The sequence below is a fragment of the Haliotis cracherodii genome, unplaced genomic scaffold (genome assembly GCF_022045235.1).
Source record: "Haliotis cracherodii isolate W230 unplaced genomic scaffold, xgHalCrac1.p SCAF_48, whole genome shotgun sequence".
Taxonomy (NCBI): Eukaryota; Metazoa; Mollusca; class Gastropoda; order Lepetellida; family Haliotidae; genus Haliotis; species Haliotis cracherodii.
The window spans coordinates 379,205-403,495 of NW_027266306.1; the positions used below are offsets into that span (position 1 = coordinate 379,205).

Below are 24,291 nucleotides of genomic sequence, written 5' to 3' on the forward strand. Positions count from 1 at the left end.
ACACAAGAAGGTTGTTTTCAACACTGACAATCAAGCTGTTGTGACCATTTTGAACAAATTATCTGCAAAGTCATCGCGGGTTATGGTACTCGTAAGAAATTAGTTCTCAGCTGTTTGGAAGTTAATCTTATGGTAAGAGGCAAATACATCCCAGGTAAGCTCAACACAATAGCAGACGCGTTGTCTCCATCTGAATTTCAGAGGTTTCGTCAATTGGCACCAGGTGCGGACTCAGACTCAACACAGATACCAACTTCAATTTGGAATCTTATACTGAAGCTGAAAGGCTACTAGACCATTCGATCGCAGAGAATACTAGGAAAGCATTTAAATCTGCAGTAAATCAATTTGAGATTTTCAGATCACAAGTAGGTATTCCAGTCACATGGCCAGCCCCCTTACAGCATTTAGTAAGATATTCAGGTTACTTGTCACTAAAACAGGCATCGCCAGCTACAGCTGCAAAACATTTGTCAGGATTGGGCAGACAACATTAATTACTTGGCTTTCCTGACCCAACTGATGAAAAAGAGAAAATGAGAAAAATGCTGAAAGGTATGAGGATCATGTCTTCCATGGATGATAGCAGGGCCCCAATTTCCCTTTGTTTGCTTGAGAAACTTATGCACGGTTTGCAGCATGTCTGCTCATCACGCTATGAAGCATGCTTGTTCAAGGCCATGTTCTCGCTTACATTTTATGGATTTCTCTGGGTAGGTGAGGTCACACCATCTGGATCAAAACATGAGAGCAGATAACTGTTTGGTGATGTGACAGTCCTAGATGACGATATTACTCTAAAAATACGATTTTCTTAAACTGATCAGACTGGTCATGGCCCAACTCTGCAAATAGCCAAACATAGCACTCCGTCGTGTGGTGTTTACAATTTGAGGTCATACTTGTCAACTCAACCGAAGCCATCACCTCCTCAACTGTTTCTTCACTACAGCACTAGTCCAGTGACTCAGTTTCAATTCAGGGCTGTACACGCTAAGGCTCTTAGATTTATTGGCTGCTGTACATCATAATACAAATCACAGTCATTTCGCATTGGTGCAGCCACAACTGCTGCCATTCAAGGCATCCCAGAGCAAACAATCCTGGAGTGGGGCCGGTGGAAGTCAAATGCCTTTAAATCATATATTAGAATTAACTTGGCTTAATTCAGTATCTTCGTCATCAAATTCTTTATATGTTTACAGAAATTTGGATAGTCGGCTCATCGATTGTGTACTGGGCTCACAGAAGGGCAGTTGGACGACCAATAGGTTTACATCTGTCTTTGGAAAAACCTGGCGAAGGGATAACTTGGCTTGGGTAAAGGGGGATGAAGTGGCAACAACTAATCCCATATCTCAGACGAAAGATCCAGAGGTTGCCACCCCCCAAAATACTTGTTATACAGTTGGGGTCCAATGACCTTGTCGATAGAAGTGGTAAACAGTTATGCTCTGTTATAGAGGTGAATATTCAAGCTATCACTAAACTTATGCCCCAAACCAAGTTAATGTGGTCAGAGATGCTTCCTAGACTACACTGGCGTGGGGCAAAGAATAATGCTGCTATTGAGCATAAGAGCAAAAGGGTCAATTGGTTTGCCGCTGTGGCTGTTTGTAGCAGAGCGGGTATTATGGTTAAACATGACATAACAGGTCAAATATCTGGCATGTACCGTGACCCGGTGTATGATAGGATCCACCTCTCTGATTTGGGTAATGACATTTATTTAACAATTTTGCAAGACAGCATTGAAAATGCTTTGAATACCTTTAATATGTTGGCTCTCTAGCTTATTAATCCCCAAAATCTGGTGGCTTGCTGGCAATGGTACATTTGGTGGGACATTCTTGCATAGACAAGAAGTGGTGGAGGGGAATCTGGGGGCAAAATGCTTTTAGCTTGTTGTTATTGCATTGAGTATGCTTCCCTTCGCTAATAGCAGGCTATGTGATACCCTACCTGTTAACTACTCTCGGTATCACCAGTCAGTGTGACACTCCACCTGGTAATGCTTTGATTTGTATGTTCGTACACTGCTTGTGTAATAGGTTTTTGCTGCAGTGCTTAAGGAGGCGCTATCGATGTGAATGTTGATATCCTCTTAGGTGTGTGCTTCCTGTGCTTTGCTTGGGCTGCCCAGGTACCTTCGGGTAGGCACCCACTATAGGTTTTAGGTTCCTAGGCTCCCAGCTACTGTCCAATTTGAAATATACTGCGCCCATTTATTCCCACCAAACTGTTGTTTTTGTTTTACTTTCTGATAGTTAGCATAATAACCCTGAAATCTAATCGTAAAAGAATTCAGTGTGAAACCAAGAAATGTTATAAATTAACTAGGTGTCTAATCAATGGAAATTATTGCAAAGTATTGCAATGGCACTTTACAATATAGTGGCAGTACAACATTCAATGGCAGTTCAATTACAATGGAAGCATGACACATAATAGTGACAATAATATTCACCTAGCAATAACAATGGTCAAGCAATAACAATGGTCAATGAGGCCTAGGCTCTATGTCCAGGGTCAAAACGTCATCGTTACACAGCCGCTGGTCGTGATGTAATGTGAAATGCGTGAGGCATCGGCTTGCCGCTTTGTATGTAGTCTAAATATGTTCTAGAAGGTTCTATACAGTGCTGGACTAGTCTAGCTGTTCCAGAAGATTCTATATTACACTTGACTCCAAAGGACATCCAAATAGAGTAACTTCCACACCACTGATATCGCTAGAAAGTACTGCATTCCTAACAACTACTTGTTGTCAAAACACTATGCTATCAACTTCCACTGAATCTCCACAGAAACAATGAAATACAATTACAACAGATTCAACACTTAATGACACTGCCCCATAACACTCTCCCCTTTCAGGGAAAGAAGGTTTGAACATAGCGATAACTTTCTTTGCTAAATAAAGTGCAAAAACATTGGACATGTTTGCAGTCAAAACTGATCACATTCTGCCAACTGCACCAGCAATAATGTTGTCTTTGCATTTAAAATCCTTAATGTCTAATGAAGACCCTGCAAAGACACGCTCCAGTGCATCAGGCGACTTACTGTCAGACTGAAATCTTTTTCAAAATCCTTCTGAGTTTCAAGACAGTAAGTCCTTGTTATATTCTTAAGAGTCTCTCAGAAGCTTTGTGAAATTCAGTATTATATGATCTAGACTTAACCTGAATTTGGCTTACTGCTGCTGGAAAATACATGACATGAAATTAAAGCCATGATTTGACTGAATAATCCTGGACAAACAAACCTCAGTGAAGACCTTTACCAAAGCCTTGAACAATAACCTAAGCCATAATTCTCCGTAAAGGAATAGCCTCTGGAAACCTTGTGGAAGCACACATGATAGTAAGCATGTAATTATTCTCCTCTGACCTAGGTTTAGGCAACGAACCAACACAATCAATAATGACAATTCTGAAACGTTCTTCAAAGGCCGGTATGAGTTTCAAAGGTGCGTTTGGGATTTTCGGATTAGGTTTGCCAACTTTTTTACATAAATGGCATGTTCAACCACATCATGCTGCAAATTAGGTCAAAACAAATGGGATAAAATTTTGTTCACATCCCAATGACCTGTCAAACGAGTTTCATGTGTCTAACACAAAACATGGTTTTTTATATGAATTTGGATGAACAATTTGAGGAAAAGGTTTCCATTTATTATTAGCCGGAACATCTGGCGGATTTCATTTCCTCATCAAAACTCATTTTTTGAATGATAGCTAGCTGACACAAACCAATTACCAACAAAAGGTAACTACTCATCTCACTACTGGTCTACAAAAAGCTAACTCCTCTTTATCCGAACCTCGCAAGGCTGTGATCTGTTATTTACAAAAGCATTACGGGAAGAAGCCAGCTTTTTACCTTCGGAATTAATATACCCTGACTTACGACAATATCTACATGTAGGCTCAGGCGAAAATCTAAAAGTATTTTTAAAACGAACTGGAGTAGATTTATCAATAACTATACACAGTGACCCGGGCATGTTCTTGGACCATACAGAATCAACCTGGTGCAAGTTCCAGGCCACAAGAGTAACGCCACATCAGCAATCTTTCATCTATTCGCGTCGAGAAAATGTATAATCTGACCATATGTGAAGTCACAAGACTAAAAGCGCGTGGCTGTATGTCATGAATATTTGGCAAATGTAAAATGATTCACAGAAACATTAACTTTACTTTACGCCCATCACATATGGACATTAACAATATTTACAATAGATGAAGTTATGTTCTTTGTAAATACGTCACATGTACTTAACGCTGAATGACATCTGAAGTTGAGAGGTATGAGGAGTACTTTACTTTTGCCCTGATGTATAATCGTGGAGTCAGTCTACTGATAATATTAAATGTAGTCAACCGATGCGAATATTAATCACACTTTGCAAAATCCAACATATAATAAACGCAGTTTGCTGTTGATAAAACATTCACATCAACAGGAACACTTATGTGAAATGTAATACAATGAAGTCATGAAATAACATGTACATTCTGTAACTTATAAAATGTAAATGTTGATTATCCGCCGAAGAAGAATCCATTGGGCGTAAAGGACAATATACAAAATTATAATAATGGACCACTAGAAATAAGTGATGATCCCTGGAATTCGCGAAAGGGGTGAGCATGACCTGCTCGATCGGGAGCACCTGTCATTCACACAATTTTCATAAAAATAGTAAGTATTTATTGCCTGACGCCGAAAAACAGTTCTCTTGCCATGCGACGGCTACCTATGAAGATCCGGGGTAGAATAGGTCCTCAGCAACCCATGCTTGTTGTAAAAAGCGACTTTGCTTGTCATAAGAGGCAACTAATGGGATCGGGTGGTCAGGCCCGCTGACTTGGTTGATGCATGTCATCGATCCCATTTACGTGGATCGATGTCCATGCTATTAATCACTGGATTGTCTGGTCCAGACTCGATTATTTACAGACCGCCATCATACAGCTGGAATATTGCTGAGTGCGGCATTAAACAACAAACTAACCAACCATGCGACGGTGGCCTGTAAACAAACGAGACACTTCATCATGACATTGTATTCAACAAGGACAAAGTGTAGGTAGCTGATAACCATGATGTCTGCTGGTATGTAGAAGCTAATATGTCAATTTCATGCACGTACATACAAATATGATTAAAAATTAAAGTTTGCTCAAACCCCATGTGAAGTGTAATGAGGTATAGTTTTGCCCTCATATTTAAAAGTTAAAGTACGTAGAAGCTTACGTACGAGTTCTTTGACGTAATATCAGTTCAAGGCAAAACACACCTTATCACACTGGTTTTGTCTAATCCAGCCTCGATTACAGGCAACTGTCATTTTGCCATCTGTGGTGTTAACAAATCCATATCTATACTTGTTGACACCCTGGCTGGCACTAGGCATTAAGGGGATAAAACATGGACTGGTTGGCTCGGAGTTTGAGTGAGTTATCCATGTTAAACTGTGGCATGGTATTTCCGTAGGCTAGCACTGGAACAAACCACCACATGCACACGCGTGCATGTGCGTTGCTATACACTCTGAGTGTAATAATCTTGAACTCGACGTTAAACCCATTCTACCTCATATCACTGAAACACTGACATAATAAATAAATCAGATAAAACCAAAATACCTGACCGTGAGATTCTATGAGAGCTTGTTATCAAGCAAGTGTTTCATCTGACTAAATGCTTGATAACCTTGTTAGAACCTACACCAAAACGTCGCTCCTAATTGTATTAAAGAAGTCGTTCATCCATATATCTTATCCTTACTTACTGACCATGAGAGATTGTATGAATGATATTTGGGGTGTGTATTGAAACCGCGAAATACCAAATGGATGCAATGGACATATCTGACAGTGAAAGACCATATAAATGACATCTGGGTGACGAGTAACTTACGAGTGACGGGTGCCACAAGTGGGACAGGATACGCTGACTTTAAACACATGTTTCTGATAAAGTCTGATATCGTACAATGCAATTTGCCTTCCGTTGAAATTTCTTATGTTTTATGGAACGTTTTGTGCGGCGTTTATTTGCCATCAAATTGAGATAATTCACAAAAAGTATATCTTAATGGGCATCAGTAAACCCTTCTTTACACATTAGCTTAAACGCAAAAACTATATCCCAATATATTGGCATGCCATAGGTTACTAAACGTAAACGACATGTTTCATAATATATGTTTGTACTCACTGTCTTGGCACAATGCAAACTTGCTTAACGTTAGCAGAATAAGAATCTTCATTTTCTCAAAATCCTTTTTCGGGTCAGACTGCATTTCAACATTCAACCAGGATGTATTCTTGAAATCGGTTAGCAAATTTCCTCCACTGAGCGACAGCGTAGTGTTTACTTTGTACTCTTCTCATGATCAGTCATGACTTGAAATTTATATCCTTGCTGAGATTGAAATGTATACAAAAGGAGTGTCTTTGATATTGCCCTTGCGACTATGTTTGTTTGATAGCGTCACAATATGAATATGTCACGTGCTTGTGTCATCCAATACTGGCTCCTAAAGTGATGTGCACAGAAGGGACACGGATGTAAAATTTATATCCTGGTTTAGATTGAAATGAATACAAAGAGAGCATTTGTTAACATTGCCATTGCGACTATGGAGTATTGTACTTAATGATTGTTTGGTAGCGTCACAATGAAAATATGTGTAAAATTCTTGTGTCACCCAAAACTGGACCCCACAGTGATATGCATAGAAGGATACATTTGCATGTTTGCTGTTGGCTATTGTTTTAAAGTTTTAAGTTGGCAAAGTGAATATTTCATTAGGTATGAAATTATATTATCAACTATTTGTTTGCCATTTATAATGAACGTCTCATGCATCTCGTACGAGTCATTCAAAAACTCACAGAGTATAAACCCTGGTTAATGACAGTAACGATAAGTTCATGACACGTCAAATAATGATCTTGACCAATAGAGGATTGGGATCGTAAGACTTTTACCGTCTCGTACGTATCGGAAATCCCGCGGCAAGGACAGTAATGACATCTCTAGTGTATATGCCATGCACAACGTGTACAACTGATCACGTGGTTTATTCTTTACGAACCGCTCACTTGTTACTTTCCTCACTGAACTCACTCAGAAAACACTTCCTCTTTTCTGCATAAGGAAAAGGTCTCACTCTCTCAGGAAACGCATTCTCCTTTTTGGCTGGGCGGTGGTGCATGTAGGTCACACAAAAGGTAACCGTCATCCTGTAACTCGTAACGAAGCTAGCTCATCCATGCTTCTATTTAGTAATATAATGAGACTTTTCAAGGATGTCTCCTGGTGTGATTGTGTAAATAGAAGCGACAAAACCCATTTTTTTCATTTTTAAGGCCATGTAACATGTGAAGGGCGGTCGGGTAGCCTAGTGGTTAAAGCGTTCGCTCGTCACACCGAAGACCCGGGTTAGATTCCTGACATGGGTACAATGTGTGATGCCCATTTCTGGTGTCCCCCTCCGTAATATTACTGGAATATTGCTAAAAGCGGCCACTCGGTCACCCACTCTTATAGTGGGCGTATAAATTGACCATGCATTAGATGAAGTTCTTAGATTTGTTAATATTTTGTGTATTTAGTCCAAACATGCTACATCCAAGTTAACTACGGATATACTTTGCAATGCATTCTGTATTTCAAGCCAATCGGTTTCTTTATCCTGCAATATGTATGTGCCATCGGCACTGCTTTACTTTTTGATACCATTCCAGTTACTGACCATGAATGCCATATGCTACTCCTACTCATCCCACTCGGACGCTGTAGACATTAATCAGTCGCACTAGGTATCATTTACAAAAATGACTACCGTAAATCTTCCATATTTGGAGACGTTTGATGGGAAGCAGATCGTGACTGTCGGGTGACTTTCAGCCATATGACGACGGGAACACGTTGATTTAAACAGGTGAGTCATGAATATAAAGTTATATTTAAAAGCAAATTTGAAAAACTTATTTTGGCATACCAATAGTATGTACAACTGTTGAAATCACGGGCTTCGTTGGCCCATTTTTGAAATTTGCAAACACATAGTTGTAGTTGTCTTTCTCTGCATATCCTTACCACGGCATGAAATGCTGAAATCATCCACAAAAGGTGTCCCATAACACAAGCGTTTAATACTTTAGTGAGACTATGAAGTTTGATGCTAAAAAGTTTGACAGATCGGATGCTGCCTTGAGCGACGCACTCATCTTGATCGAAATAATCACACAGGGCAGAGCCCACTCGTATCTGAAATGGTCTCTGGGTCGAAAAAGATGGATACAGCATTTTGTTTGTTGATAATGTTTTTTTTATAAATGATTCTAAACGCACCAAATAATAAATGGTACTTCTGTTTTTTTAACCCACACTGGATGTTACTCAGGAGATTATTGGTCTCCAACTACCAGACTAATCGATTGTTGACCATGTGCTCCATGGTTTTACAATCACTGCTAGTTAATAATATGTAACGGTAATTGGGTGGATCAGTGTGATCCCAGGTATGCTTGGGTATTGGAATGATAATGGCATTATGCCACAAAGGCGGAAAATTTCCAGTTGTCCATATTTCATCAAATATGTTAAGTAGTGTTTCAAAATTTGAATCGGGCAAGTGTTTCAGGAGCTGATAATGAATGTTGTCGGTTCCTGCTGCAAACCTCCTTGTTTCAACTCCAGGATCCGCCACTGTACTCTGAGCTAGACAGGATATTGCTGAAGAGCAGATTCTCCTTATGCGAGCCAGCTTGGTTTATCGCCGCTTCACACATTGTAAACACATGTTCATGATATATTCGAAATCAAGCAAAGGACTATGTTTTTTTGCAGCGATTTCTTGAATATCGAAAGGGTTTTGTCACTTTTGTTTAAGAACCGCCATATTGCACTTCTCTTTCCACATTCGGTAGCCGTTGATTACATATTTACTCATTGTCAAGCCAAATCTTATTGCATACAATTACTTAATCTTTTTCCCTCCATGTCCGCTCTGCACTTGAAGTGACTGAGTGAGCAAGTTTTTCGCTGCTTTGAACATCATTTCAGTTTCATTACAGAGACGTTGAGAAAACCCCAAAGTATATAACCCAGGTGCATGTGCCAATTTAGGCCTATAGTATTACCGCCTCCGTGGTCTAGTGGTAGAGTGTCCGCCCGGAGAGCGGAAGGTCCGGGATTCGATCCCCGGCCGCGTCATACCAAAAGACGTTAAAAGATGGTACTTGTTGTTACCCTGTCTGGCGCTCGGCATTAAGGGATTAAAACAAGGACTGGTCGGCTCGGAGTCAGTATACGGAGTCAGTATACTGAGTGGGGTAGTCATGTTAAAACTGCGGCATGGTATCTCAGTGAGCTAGCACTATAAATCAGCATCAGTCCGGACTAGTACATGCAGACACACACACACACACACACACACACACACACACACACACACACACACACACACACACACACACACACACACACACACATACACACGCGCGCGCGCGCGCGTCGCTATATAAGTGCAATAATCTTATTAAACCCAAATTCACCTCACCTCACCTCCAGTATTTTGAACACAAACATAATAAACATTACCCTTGTGATTAAATTAATGTGAACAATATTTGATTTTTTTAAACTTAGCGAATTTCACTGTCCACAGAGACACTAACAGTTCGTAAATATTTGCAAATTGGTTAGTAAGTTGCCTATGTGGATAAGTAGTTTACTAATAAGTTGGTAGAGATTACGGCCCATCTTTCACAGAACTACTCTTTTACAATTTGCAAAAAACAAGTAAAAGACAATGAATATACATGTATTAGATAACATATAACGATTTTCAGCCGCATTTTAAGTTTATTTACACAATAGTACAAAAAATTAATGGAAAGGTAAATAAAATATACATATGTTTATTTACACTTGCAAACCTCCCTTCATGATTGAGTACATGCCATAAAGTTCTCAAATTTTGTAAGTCATGAAGAAAGTACATCAAGAACGTTACAAAAGCGATATACACCTAACACTCTGACTCATAGAAACTGGTTTCGTTTATATGTTGTAGTAAATCGGTTTGTGAACTGTGCGATATGAACAGTAAAGAGGTCAACGAGAAATATATCTGACCACATATTGTCAATATAGAACGTCAACGCAAGAGAATAATAAGTCTATGAATGGATCTCTGAAAATCAATGATGATACCAGGAATGTAAAAAGGTATATGTAAGTATGACACGCTGATTGGCCTGTGGTAATAAGTGAGCTGTAACGATTATGAATGAAAATGGTCAAATATTTCATGTCATTTTGACTGAATAACATACACTTTTAAATAAATAAACCAACATCTAATCAGATCAACAGACTAATTGATATGGGAGGAACAGTGGTGAAAAATACATATGATTGGTAATATCGCACATCATTTCCAGAAATTGACAATAAATGTCAGGCGAACAAATAGGACCCGACTACTTTTTATTTCAATATTTGAAGGTGGGTAAGTCTGTAGACCAGTTTCAAAAGTCAAGTCAATGTCGTTGCTTAAAACTATGATTGGGTATGAGTGGGATGAACTGTACTGGGTATTATTGCCTAGGTTAATCGACCAGCATTAAAACGTGTTGAGTATGAGGAGAACCCCCTTGAAGACACTCCTAGAGGCGGAGCCATGTAATCCAAGTCTCCGGTTCGTGTTGGCGGAGGTTTTCGTTCTGTCCCCATTCTGCAAATGCCTCTGAAATAAGGGACACACACATTAATCCAAATTATCACAGACTTAAGATAGCGGAAATTTGTCTGATTGTGTACTCTTTGACATTATTACAGTTTCTAGAAGGCTATCTGTTACAAGCGACAGAGGACTGTTCGAGATCTTTAACGAATTTTAATCTTCTTGTCAAGTGGGAATTGTATACCTATCTGAACACTGGACTGTTTCATGACCATCGACAGTGACAAGATCCTGAACATTCGTGTGAGCACACACATTCATTAAAGGGCCGCTCCCACGTATGTAACCCATCGTTTTGCCTTGTGCTTCAGTATAAGTTATTGATTATTCATTGATCTTAAGTGATTATTTACTGATTGCACAATTCAGCTCCGATACCGATTATGATATTAATCAGTTTGGAAATCACACCAGAACAATATTAATTGTTGGAATGAACTATTTGGCTGTAGTTTTGTTTGTGGAGTATTCACAAGTGCCTCTGACGTCTAAGGCTTACTAAACTGGTTCAATTGCTTTTTGACAGCAAGCGGAGTAGGTCATGGAGACATGTACTTCCAAAGTTTGTTTTGAGAAATAAAAAGGTAATAAACACTTCTGTTTATGTTAATTTTGTTGAAAGCAATAATGCTTCACAAACAAACTTCACACAGTGCCATGTGTAGTGCCATCCGATCGCAGTCAACTACCGTCTGTCTATTCGTGTTTGTGGACAACGCCCAGTACAAAGAGTTACATTTTTAGCACAACGAGTGGTTAAACTAGCAGGATTAAATATTAAGATGACTTCTCTTATAAATTTGATAGTCGAAGCCTGACATCGATTTGTGCAAGTGGTTCCTAGTTCTGTGCAAGCACACCCTGTCCCCGACATCTACAGGAACTACGGCATATGCCAACACAAGCACGAAGAAGCACATTTCCAACACATTTATGTAGATTAACTCTTGAAGTAAAATAACTGTACGCACCTTTTGACAAAGACGATGAGCGCAATGAGGATGACAATTATCCCGAGACCGAAAGCGGAGCTCGCCCCTATGATGATTATTTCATCTGGAAACAAACGAATATTTCATACAATTCACTACCTGATAATACTGATTATTTTTATTTTTAATTAATGTAAATGCAAAAATGAATGATTTCCTTGAAGGAAGTAGTACAAGTTTCTGTGAAAGTCAGAAAGACAGCGGTAATCACTGTTTCCAAGACTTTTCTGTCTCCATATTCTTTATTCTTAACATGTGTTTGTTTCCGTTTTATGATGAAGTCAGCAATATTTAAAACTGTCACTGTGATTAATCGACTCCAGGGCAGACAGATCGGCAATTGATGGGATGAACAACGGTCCATACCTTAAGGGTACTTTAACATACAATCAAACAAGTCATCGACCACCCGATCCAATTGTGTCACGTTAATGACAAGCATGGTTTGTAGGGGTAATTTGTAACTCTTTGTAATTTGTGTACTCACCACTGAGAGCATTGACTGTCATGGTAGGAGGAGATGAGCCTAAAGTTGTGGATGTAGGTGCTGCCATGACTGTAGCTGTGCTGGACACTATTCTTGTCCTGGTAGCTTGTTTTGATGGAGGTGAAGAACTTTGTGTTGAGCTGGCTGTTGTAGGAATTGTTGATGTAGTTGTGGTAGTTGGCGTTGTAGTTGGCGTAGTTGTAGTTAATTGCGTAGTAGGAGAAGTCGTTGGTTTAGTTGTAGTTGTTGGTGAACTAGTGGAAGTTGTTGTGATAGTAGTTGGTGTAGTTCTGGTAGTTGGTGAAGTTGTAGTGGAAGCTGGTATAGTTGTTATAGTTGTTGGTGTAGTAGTTGAGGTTGCTGGGTGAGTAGTTGTAGTTGATGGTGAAGTTGTTGGTGCAGTTGTAGTAGTTGTTGGTGTAACTGTGGTAGTTGTTGGGGAAGTAATGGTAGTTGTTTGTGTAGTTGTTGTTGCAGTTGTGGTAGTTGTTGGTGTAATTGTGGTAGTTTTTGGTGCAGTTGTGGTAGATGTTAGTGTAGTTGTGATAGTTGTTGGTGTAGATGTGGTAGTTGTTTGTCTAGTAGTGGTAGTTATTGGTGTAGTAGTGGTAGTTGTTGTTGCAGTTGTGGTAGTTGTTGGTGTAATTGTGGTAGTTTTTGATGCAGTTGTGGTAGATGTTAGTGTAGTTGTGATAGTTGTTGGTGTAGATGTGGTAGTTGTTTGTCTAGTAGTGGTAGTTATTGGTGTAGTAGTTGTAGTTGTTGTTGCAGCTGTGGTAGTCGTTGGGGGAGTAGTGGTAGTTGTTGTTGCAGTTGTGGTAGTTGTTGGTGTAATTGTGGTAGGTATTGAGGTAGTAGTGGTAGTTGGTAAAGTGGTAGTTGTTTGTGTAGTTGTGCTAGTTGTTGATGTAATTCTGGTAGTTGGTAAAGTTGTAGTTATTGGTGCAGTTGGGGTAGATGTTAGTGAAGTTATTGTAGTTGTTGGTACAGTAGTGGTTGTGACAGTTGTTGGTGTAGCTGTGGTAGTTGTTGGGGGAGTAGTGGTTGTGACAGTTGTTGGTGTAGTTGTGGTAGTTGATGGTGTAGCTGTGGTAGTTGTTTGTGTAGGTGTGGTAGATGTTAGTGTAGTTGTGATAGTTGTTGGTATAGCTGTGGTAGTTGTTTGTGTAGATGTGGTATTTGTTTGTGTAGTTGTGGTAGTTGTTGGTGTAGATGTGGTAGTTGTTTGTGTAGTTGTGGTAGTTGTTGGGGGAGTAGTGGTAGTTGTTGGGGGAGTAGTGGTAGTTGTTGGTGTAGTTGTTGCAGTTGTGGCAGTTGTTGGTATAATTGTGGTAGTTTTGGGTGACGTTGTGGTAGATGTTAGTGTAGTTGTGATAGTTGTTGGTGTAGATGTGGTAGTTGTTTGTTTAGTAGTGGTAGTTATTGGGGTAGTAGTGGTAGTTGTTGTTTCAGTTGTGGTAGTTGTTGGTGTAATTGTGGTGGTTTTTGATGCAGTTGTGGTAGTTGTTTGTGTAGGTGTGGTAGTTGTTTGTGTAGATGTGGTAGTTGTTGGGGGAGTAGTGGTAGTTGTTGTTGAAGTTGTGGTAGTTGTTGGTGTAATTGTGGTAGTTATTTGGGTAGTAGTGGTAGTTGGTAAAGTGGTAGTTGTTTGTGTAGTTGTGATAGTTGTTGGTGTAGATGTGGTAGTTGTTTGTGTAGTTGTGGTAGTTGTTGGGAGAGTTGTGGTAGTTGGTGGGGGAGTAGTGGTAGTTGTTGTTGAAGTTGTGGTAGTTGTTGGTGTAATTGTGGTAGTTATTGGGGTATTAGAGGTAGTTGGTAAAGTGGTAGTTGTTTGTGTAGTTGTGATAGTTGTTGGTGTAGATGTGGTAGTTGTTTGTGTAGTTGTGGTAGTTGTTGGGGGAGTTGTGGTAGTTGTTGGGGGAGTAGTGGTAGTTGTTGGTGTAGTTGTTGCAGTTGTGGTAGTTGTTGGTGTAATTGTGGTAGTTATTGGGGTAGTAGAGGTAGTTGGTAAAGTGGTAGTTGTTTGTGTAGTTGTGCTAGTTGTTGATGTAATTGTGGTAGTTGGTAAAGTTGTAGTTATTGGTGCAGTTATGGTAGATGTTAGTGAAGTTTTTGTAGTTGTTGGTACAGTAGTGGTTGTGACAGTTGTTGGTGTAGCTGTGGTAGTTGTTTTTGTAGGTGTGGTAGTTGTTGGTGTAATTGTGGTAGTTTTTGGTGCAGTTGTGGTAGATGTTAGTGTAGTTGTGATAGTTGTTGGTGTAGATGTGGTAGTTGTTTGTCTAGTAGTGGTAGTTATTGGTGTAGTAGTGGTAGTTGTTGTTGCAGTTGTGGTAGTTGTTGGTGTTATTGTGGTAGTTTTTGCTGTAGTTGTGGTAGTTGTTTGTGTAGGTGTGGTAGTTGTTGGGGGAGTAGTGGTAGTTGTTGTTGCAGCTGTAGTAGTTGTTGGGGGAGTAGTGGTAGTTGTTGTTGCAGTTGTGGTAGTTGTTGGTGTAATTGTGGTAGGTATTGAGGTAGTAGTGGTAGTTGGTAAAGTGGTAGTTGTTTGTGTAGTTGTGCTAGTTGTTGATATAATTCTGGTAGTTGGTAAAGTTGTAGTTATTGGTGCAGTTGTGGTAGATGTTAGTGAAGTTATTGTAGTTGTTGGTACAGTAGTGGTTGTGACAGTTGTTGGTGTAGCTGTGGTAGTTGTTTTTGTAGGTGTGGTAGTTGTTGGGGGAGTAGTGGTTGAGACAGTTGTTGGTGTAGTTGTGGTAGTTGATGGTGTAACTGTGGTAGTTGTTTGTGTAGGTGTGGTAGATGTTAGTGTAGTTGTGATAGTTGTTGGTGTAGCTGTGGTAGTTGTTTGTGTAGATGTGGTAGTTGTTTGTGTAGTTGTGGTAGTTGTTGGTGTAGATGTGGTAGTTGTTTGTGTAGTTGTGGTAGTTGTTGGGGGAGTAGTGGTAGTTGTTGGGGGAGTAGTGGTAGTTGTTGGTGTAGTTGTTGTTGCAGTTGTGGTATTTGTTGGTGTAATTGTGGTAGTTATTGGGGTAGTAGTGGTAGTTGTTGGTGTAGTTGTTGTTACAGTTGTGGCAGTTGTTGGTGTAATTGTGGTAGTTTTGAGTGCAGTTGTGGTAGATGTTAGTGTAGTTTTGATAGTTGTTGGTGTAGATGTGGTAGTTGTTTGTTTAGTAGTGGTAGTTATTGGGGTAGTAGTGGTAGTTGTTGTTTCAGTTGTGGTAGTTGTTGGTGTAATTGTGGTGGTTTTTGATGCAGTTGTGGTAGTTGTTTTTGTAGGTGTGGTAGTTGTTTGTGTAGATGTGGTAGTTGTTGGGGGAGTAGTGGTAGTTGTTGTTAAAGTTGTGGTATTTGTTGGTGTAATTGTGGTAGTTATTTGGGTAGTAGTGGTAGTTGGTAAAGTGGTAGTTGTTTGTGTAGTTGTGATAGTTGTTGGTGTAGATGTGGTAGTTGTTTGTGTAGTTGTGGTAGTTGTTGGGAGAGTTGTGGTAGTTGGTGGGGGAGTAGTGGTAGTTGTTGGTGTAGTTGTTGCAGTTGTGGTAGTTGTTGGTGTAATTGTGGTAGTTATTGGGGTAGTAGAGGTAGTTGGTAGAGTGGTAGTTGTTTGTGTAGTTGTGCTAGTTGTTGATGTAATTGTGGTAGTTGGTAAATTTGTAGTTATTGGTGCAGTTATGGTAGATGTTAGTGAAGTTATTGTAGTTGTTGGTACAGTAGTGGTTGTGACAGTTGTTGGTGTAGCTGTGGCAGTCGTTGTAGTAGTTGTTGATGTATTTGTGGTAGTTTTTGGTGCAGTAGTAGTTGTAGTAGTTGTGGTAGTTGTTGGTACAGTGGTAGTTGTTTGTGTAGTTGTGCTAGTTGTTGATATAATTCTGGTAGTTGGTAAAGTTGTAGTTATTGGTGCAGTTGTGGTAGATGTTAGTGAAGTTATTGTAGTTGTTGGTACAGTAGTGGTTGTGACAGTTGTTGGTGTAGCTGTGGTAGTTGTTTTTGTAGGTGTGGTAGTTGTTGGGGGAGTAGTGGTTGTGACAGTTGTTGGTGTAGTTGTGGTAGTTGATGGTGTAGCTGTGGTAGTTGTTTGTGTAGGTGTGGTAGATGTTAGTGTAGTTGTGATAGTTGTTGGTGTAGCTGTGGTAGTTGTTTGTGTAGATGTGGTAGTTGTTTGTGTAGTTGTGGTAGTTGTTGGTGTAGATGTGGTAGTTGTTTGTGTAGTTGTGGTAGTTGTTGGGGGAGTAGTGGTAGTTGTTGGGGGAGTAGTGGTAGTTGTTGGTGTAGTTGTTGTTGCAGTTGTGGTATTTGTTGGTGTAATTGTGGTAGTTATTGGGGTAGTAGTGGTAGTTGTTGGTGTAGTTGTTGTTACAGTTGTGGCAGTTGTTGGTGTAATTGTGGTAGTTTTGAGTGCAGTTGTGGTAGATGTTAGTGTAGTTGTGATAGTTGTTGGTGTAGATGTGGTAGTTGTTTGTTTAGTAGTGGTAGTTATTGGGGTAGTAGTGGTAGTTGTTGGTTCAGTTGTGGTAGTTGTTGGTGTAATTGTGGTGGTTTTTGATGCAGTTGTGGTAGTTGTTTTTGTAGGTGTGGTAGTTGTTTGTGTAGATGTGGTAGTTGTTGGGGGAGTAGTGGTAGTTGTTGTTAAAGTTGTGGTAGTTGTTGGTGTAATTGTGGTAGTTATTTGGGTAGTAGTGGTAGTTGGTAAAGTGGTAGTTGTTTGTGTAGTTGTGATAGTTGTTGGTGTAGATGTGGTAGTTGTTTGTGTAGTTGTGGTAGTTGTTGGGAGAGTTGTGGTAGTTGGTGGGGGAGTAGTGGTAGTTGTTGGTGTAGTTGTTGCAGTTGTGGTAGTTGTTGGTGTAATTGTGGTAGTTATTGGGGTAGTAGAGGTAGTTGGTAAAGTGGTAGTTGTTTGTGTAGTTGTGCTAGTTGTTGATGTAATTGTGGTAGTTGGTAAATTTGTAGTTATTGGTGCAGTTATGGTAGATGTTAGTGAAGTTATTGTAGTTGTTGGTACAGTAGTGGTTGTGACAGTTGTTGGTGTAGCTGTGGCAGTCGTTGTAGTAGTTGTTGATGTATTTGTGGTAGTTGTTGGTGCAGTAGTAGTTGTAGTAGTTGTGGTAGTTGTTGGTACAGTAGTAGTTGTTGTAGTTGTGGTAGATTGTGACGTAAAATTGCGACAAGTGTCACAACACCTTCCAATGTAGTCGGGACCGGAAGTGATACAGTTGCTATAGGCACATGGGCCAGTCGACGTGTTGTCGCCATAGGGACAGTCTGCAACATAATCAAGCAGCGTTTAAACGTTCAGATATTTGCTAATTGCTATATTGATGACAATATTGTCGAGCAAGTTCGTCTTTCGATTATCATAACCATCGTGTAAACCTTTCACTAGACCATGGTTAATGTGGAAGTAAATCCCAAGGCAATACAGATGGAACATGTTTAACCCTTTGGTGAATCCGATGATCAATGGTAGCACATGGTGGTAAGAGGCATAGATTCCATTCGTGGAAAGATTCACAGTAAATTTATGCAACTCTGCATAACTATTCTTGTCAACAATAAGACATATTTCATCACTGAGACCAGTTCTCACATGTTAAGTCATCACATAAATTATAGATACCAGGGTACCGTTTCACAAAGCAGTCGTAAATTTACACGCTCGTAGATTTTACGCCATATTTGCGCAATGTTTACGCCATAGTCTAAGACTGTTTCACAAAACTACACTAAAACTAGCGTTACCTCGGCCAACTTACACGCACGTAAAAAATACGATTGGAGCTCTTTCACTTTGTGAGGTAGGAAAATCCGCACTAAAGTTGTATACCGTGGCAGGTGCTCTGAGCAGACGACGAAGCGCAGTAAAATGGAGGACATTTGCGACAAGAAATCGAGGAAGAGAAACTTTTCGGCCACAGAACTCGAAATTCTTACAGAAGAAGTTGGCAGCAATTCAGATGTGTTGTTTTCATCGTTTTCTTCTTTTTCACAAAAAATCGGAAAAAGAAGATATGGGAGGATATTCTGACAAAGTGAGTGCATTTCACGGCATTGAACCCACATCTGTCATATGAAGGATGTGTTTTATTTGGAAGTGATAGACCTATGCCATTTAGAGTTATCGGGCTTGTTGTTATGCGGAAGGAAACACATAGCGATAAAAGGTGACTGTAGATCTACTTGAACTTGCAAGAGGCCTATCTTTATTTGTTAGTGCAAAATTTGAAAAGGTGGGAATTATTGTTATTGCTAGGGATACATATCTGAAATATTGTGCATAAGTGCATATACATGTATGCACACATATAAGAGGTCGCGGAAGTATCACTATTTTCACATTATAAAACAAATTGTATATAGACTAAACGTAAATTTCCTAAATGTCCGGCTCAGTGATTAGGAATAAAAAACGCCAAGGCAATTGTCAATCATGGGTGACATCGAGAAAAACATATTATATAATTTTGAAATAATTTTTGTTTACAGGATCAACACCAATAACACGGAGGTAAGGACTGTGCCTCAGCTGAAAAAGAAATGGCAGGACCTCAGGGCTGCAGCCAAGAAGAAGGAGGTGACAAGGAGGAAGGAGAGTGTGAGAACTGGTGGAGGTGGCCCTCCTACACAAGTCACTACTGTTGAACAGAAGGTATGAAACACAACAGGAAGAATATGTCAGATCATATGTAATAGTCTAATTGCCCAAATAGTCTGGTCATTCTGTAAGTTAACCTCAAGAAAATTGCAACAGAATATTTTACGACTGTTTCCTTTTAATTGAATGTATTTGAGTTTGTATTAAAAAGTCTACCAAAATCAACCTTCGGGAAAATGGTTAATTCCCGCATCAAAAAAGTTAAAACCAACGTGGAGAATATGGCATCTACGGGCCGCCGTACATCAAGAAGAGCTCGCAAAGAGAGATATTTCGTAGTGATCCTGCTACTGCCTTGGAAAATATTCAGAAAAAGAACAACGATAACGGAGCCGTATTATTTCTTGGTAAGTTGACAATTACAATTTCAATTCATCCAACATTGTTACAATTATTAGAAACATAATTATGTGAAAAATTATATCGAAAAGTGGACCCTCCTTGATGAAATAAAAATGTATGGAAGCCCATGAGTGACATGATGTATTATCATTTGCGTAATGCGTACGTAATTTGCAATTCATTAAATTCATTACGTTTTACAACCAATCTTGACAATATTGATATCGGAACAAGTTACCTTTTTCTAAAACACCCGATATTGACATTTCTCGTCTTGAGTGCATTTGTTTTACTGTTTAAAGTCACAAAATTAACTCTTTTAACCGGCTTGTAACTTTTTTTTGTCTGGGAAATTGGTGAAAAAAGGAACCAGGACAATTCAGCAAATGCAGATGTAATTACTTGAAATATATGGGAATTTAAACAACTTTACTCTCTTTTGGCACGATGCTGTAAGACATTTTTCATCTTTCAGAATTACGGCTACCATTCTGGAACGGCATGATCTCAGACAACAGCGCCAGTGGATTCTGTCTCCGTTTCTTGACTTGAAACTAAATTTGTAGCAGGAGTAGACCAAATACTGTCCCCAAAGATTGTTTGGAATACAGCGAGGCACTTGTGTGTTTATTCGCCGAAGGCCCGGGTTCGATTTCCCACATGGGTGCAATGCGTGAAGCCCATTTTGGTGTCCCTCGGGGCAATCTCATTAAAATCAAATCTTTGCACTCGCTAGTGAGAACTAAGATCTGATTTTAATGAGATTGCTCTCGGGGGCACAGGTTGCCCAATCGTCTAAGGCGCCGCGATTCGCTGTGCAGAGTTGCGTCCCTTGGGCACCCAAGAATCCTATGATTGTGGGTTCGAATCCCGGTTCGCCCCAATTATGTTTCTAGGTTTGTCAGCACCATACCCGTGCTCGTGGGTTTCACCGAAGTGGTAAACGTCTGTGACCTGCATCATTTCGGTTTTTCTCCCACATTAAGCTGACACATCGTGATATAACTGGAATAATGTCAAAAGCGGCGTCAAACCCAACTCACTCACTCAGGTGTCACTTGAGCGTTTGCCATATTGCTATGCTATGCAATAGTCTATGATTATCTTGTACTTATACTCAAATTGAATAGATTTGCTCACTAAAATAAATGAATCTATAGTCAGTATAGCCTGTGTTCACTCAGCATATCAGCGACAGGATTATAGATAACCGGGTGACATGAGTCTCGCCGGGGCCCCTTTCACCAGAATAGACTATAGTCGGCCAACTACCCAGGCCATGCGTTACCAAGTTCCAGTTCTTTATGACATTAACATATTTATTTCCATAAAGTTGAGGGATTGGCAAACAACCAAATTTTGCTCATCTGAATGCCTCTCCCAAACATGATACACATACAAATTACAATGTATTAAAGTGATATGAGAAATAGCATACATGATATAATTGACATTAAAGATAATCATTATTCTGTAAGTGTTTTATTACTGGATTATCTTTCGAAACTACAGCTACGTTATATTATTTACATCTAGCACAACAACATCACAGTATCATATATACTTGCCGTAAAAGGCGACTGTGCTTGTCGTTAAAGGCGACAACTAACGGGATCAGGTGGTCAGACTCGCTGACTTGGTTGATGCATGTCATCGATCCCAATTGCGTGGATCGCTGCTCATGATGTCAATCACTGGATTGTCTGGTCCAGACTCGATTAATTACTGGCCGCCGTCATATAGCTGGAATATTGCTGAGTGCGGCATTATACAACAACAACAAATTTAACTTCTGAAATATGCAACCAATATACTTACTTAAACGAATGAGTGTTCAACTATCAGTAGTTGTGAATAAGCATCGGAGTTTATAAAAGTTGGGATTTATGCGACAATAGTTTGGTAATAATGTTCTTTCAAATCTAAAACAAGTATACTGGAACATATGATATTCATTTCCCCTTGTTCGCGAGTCACAATTCGGGCAGAGTCTCAATCAAAGGAACATTCTGCCACGACCCGTTTCTACGGACAAAACAGTATTACTAGTACGAAATTGTAAAACTTGCACTGAACGACACTTGACTTATCAAAATCATCCATTGTCTTTGAATTATATAAACGTCAAAATTTGCATCCAAATAACATAAAATAGCAAATATTTCAGTCGGAGGCTTGGAGGCTTGCTCATTGTTACCTCAGACTGCCACTGGCTACAATCATTAATGGCTATGTATGACTGCACCCCCCCCCCCCCCCCCCCCCCCCCACACACACACACAATTAGGTGATTTGTTAGTACATTAAGTTCTTAAAATGATATATGAACTGTGATTATCTTATATTTGAATATAATATGTATGATTTCATTCCAATATTTGAAAATCTATGGCAACATTTAACTTCTCGGCCACTCTTCATATATGTCCTCTATTTGACCTTGAATTATTATAATGAATTAAATTATCCCTGTGATATTTTTTATGAAGTAAATAAAAGTTGTATACCCAGATAGTTCTTTAATTTAGTTATATTAGAAAGAAAACTATAATAAATTTGAATCTCTTCCTTCCTACAAATATCCAAGAATACGAAAATACGAATTATATAGGCCTATATCTTGTGACCTTGAGAGAGGTCATTCCCATGAGTTGATTTTGGTAGACTTTTTTTTCCTGAAAGCTGATATGCTACCAAATAACATAAAGTATGAATTAATTCTGTTGCAATTTTCTTGAGGTTGGCCATTTATTTCGACCAAAATGACCAGACTAAAATGCATGACATATGGAATATGCTTGAACATATGGATTGGGCCAGAAATTGTGATATGATACCTAGACAAACAAATGTTACCTCTCTTAGTTATTTGTGTTATATATAATGATATAACAGACTTATAAAAAGCTTAAATTGACTTTATTTCTACTGGCATATGGGAAATATTTATGCAAAATACTGATACCATTTAGTTATATATCCATTTTAATTCTCGAGAGAAATTAGCTTTCAATATTTCCTTTTTTCATTGTTGGGGATCAATTTACCACAGGAGTCAGTGAATAATGTACATCATTGAAAAAACTATGTGAAAAGCTTTCATATGATATATTACATGACCATGTTGAAGAACTATATAAGATCTTGATTTTGAAAACAGGTCAAAATGGCGGCCATCTTGAAATTCAAGATGGCCACCATAAATGCTCACAGAAAAACTTGAAACATCATTTTTCTTAATGAGTTTACTATTTTGGTGTTTTTAAGCATTGTTGAAATTATCCCACTCATCCACTACAGCAACATCATCTACCACCATATCTCAAGCAATTTTCTTTGGGGGGGTCTTTGGGGGGTGGGGTAACATTGTATACAATATCTCAACCCCTATGTAATATATTTTCATTTTTTTTTGGTATAGGATAGTACAATGGTTAAGGCAGATTTTAATACCCAGTTATAGTGGTTTTATTGTCACAATCTAATGGAATTAGTGTTTCACCTACTCACAAGATTTGAAAATGAAGTAAAAAAACATGATTTTTAAACAATGTTTCCACTGAGATTTAGAATAACAGTTAAATGAAACAAAATGTTTGCCAAATTCAGATAACCGAACACATAATTTGGATAGTTTAATGACTTAATAAAAATGTTACAGCCAATTTTGTCAAATTATGCATTTTTCCTTCAATTTATGCAGTTCCTGCACACACTTGCAAGCTTACTACCCAATGGAAATTGTGTACAGATACCTCCTTTATGCAATAGAAAAGGTTTAAGGTATACAGGAAAATGTGGGAAGGAAAATCTTGTTTTTCATCCCTGGCCAACTGACTATTATTAATAACTTGGCATCAACACAGTCATTGTATTCCAATATCAGAGACATTTGTCAGTTTTGAACAATGTACTGTACAAAATATATTATAAATGTGCTCAAATATTTTATTTTCAGACATCACAGCTAGAAAGGCACAAGGTGAACAAGGTAAAGATTTATGCAACATTAAGTCACACATTTTTATCAGTTATCAATATGTGAACAGAACAAAGTTAAAATTACCACTTATTAAATTATAAGTGCAATCAGCGACTTCTGCAACATGTCAGAAGCTCGAATCTGGTAACATTGTGTTTAGTATAGAAAGATCAGGTAATACTTATCCATATAACACAATACATTTCTGATAATGATGCTCTGGGTCAAGTTTGGGCTTGTAGATTCAAAGGTGTTTGGCACTTGGCACTGTTAGTCACATTGAAATTGATTAATAATTTTCTTTATAATGAATGTAGGAATTTATCCAGGATTCCAAATTAAGTGCCCTTGGCAGTCAAATTGAATGCAATATTAATGTAAAAACAGACGTTAAAATATCTTCCTCTTCATTGGTCTTGTTTTCAGGGTTAAGTCAAGTTATGAGTTTGTTAACATGCATGGAGGATTTGTTTTTTTTAAATAAAATAATCAAATTTTACATTTCCTGCATAATTGTGGCTGAATATCAAGCTGTGATGAGTTTTACATAAACCCCTAAAATACACCAGACTGCAATATTGATTTAGACAATGTTTTATTACAGGACCAGATCCAGTTGCTGACGCAATACAGCAATTAATAGCTGTACAGAGCCAGATTCTCTTGGCTGAGAACAGAAGAGTAGAGATTGAGGAGGAGAAGCTAAAGCTTCTCAGGGAATTTGTACATATTTTTCTACTTAATGGCCAAAATGTTTCCCCAATAATAAAATTCTTTTGATCATGACAAAAGCTGTGTATTTTATATTTTTGTATAATATGAAATTATGTATAGGAGAATGTCCGAAATCTCGCGATTATTTTCGCACGTGAAGCTTGTTCGAAGCCGTTAGGCCGAGAACAAGTTTCATGTGCGAAAATAATCGCGAGATTTCGGACTTTCTCCTACTTAAAACAAAGTTCGATCAAGTTAATGCCTCAAACTAATCTTCAAGTGATGTTCACTATACTATGCTATACTATGGGAGGGTGACGGTTCTTGTTAAACTATGGGAGGGAAACCTTTCAA

At 38.9% G+C, this 24,291-nt stretch overlaps 2 protein-coding genes across 2 annotated transcripts in view; both read right to left on the reverse strand.

The window, feature by feature from the left end:
- The window catches only part of LOC139441912 (uncharacterized), a 30,434-nt gene extending 24,115 nt beyond the window's left edge, over positions 1 to 6,319 (reverse strand). The window contains exon 1 of the mRNA XM_071222660.1: positions 6,235 to 6,319. Within this exon, the coding sequence (XP_071078761.1) occupies positions 6,235 to 6,319 (85 nt within the window). The remainder of the gene's footprint in view (positions 1 to 6,234) is intronic.
- Positions 6,320 to 10,068: 3,749 nt separating this feature from the next.
- LOC139441893 (mucin-2-like) lies at positions 10,069 to 18,121 on the reverse strand. The gene is made up of 4 exons (XM_071222642.1): positions 18,001 to 18,121; positions 12,257 to 17,509; positions 11,749 to 11,833; positions 10,069 to 10,780 (listed from the first exon to the last, which is right to left on the reverse strand). The coding sequence occupies exons 1-4, from the start codon at positions 18,119 to 18,121 to the stop codon at positions 10,639 to 10,641; spliced, it is 5,601 nt and encodes a 1,866-aa protein (XP_071078743.1). The 3' UTR covers positions 10,069 to 10,638.
- Positions 18,122 to 24,291: the final 6,170 nt, after the last annotated feature.

Excerpts from the sequence above, each read along its gene's own strand:
- LOC139441893 (XM_071222642.1), bottom strand. The coding sequence starts at position 18,121 with ATGTCCTCCATTTTACTGCGCTTCGTCGTCTGCTCAGAGCACCTGCCA. Across the intron at positions 11,834-12,256 it reads GACAGTCAATGCTCTCAGTG|ATGAAATAATCATCATAGGG; the intron begins GTGAGTACACAA and ends GTTTGTTTCCAG. Across the intron at positions 10,781-11,748 it reads CTCATCGTCTTTGTCAAAAG|AGGCATTTGCAGAATGGGGA; the intron begins GTGCGTACAGTT and ends CCCTTATTTCAG.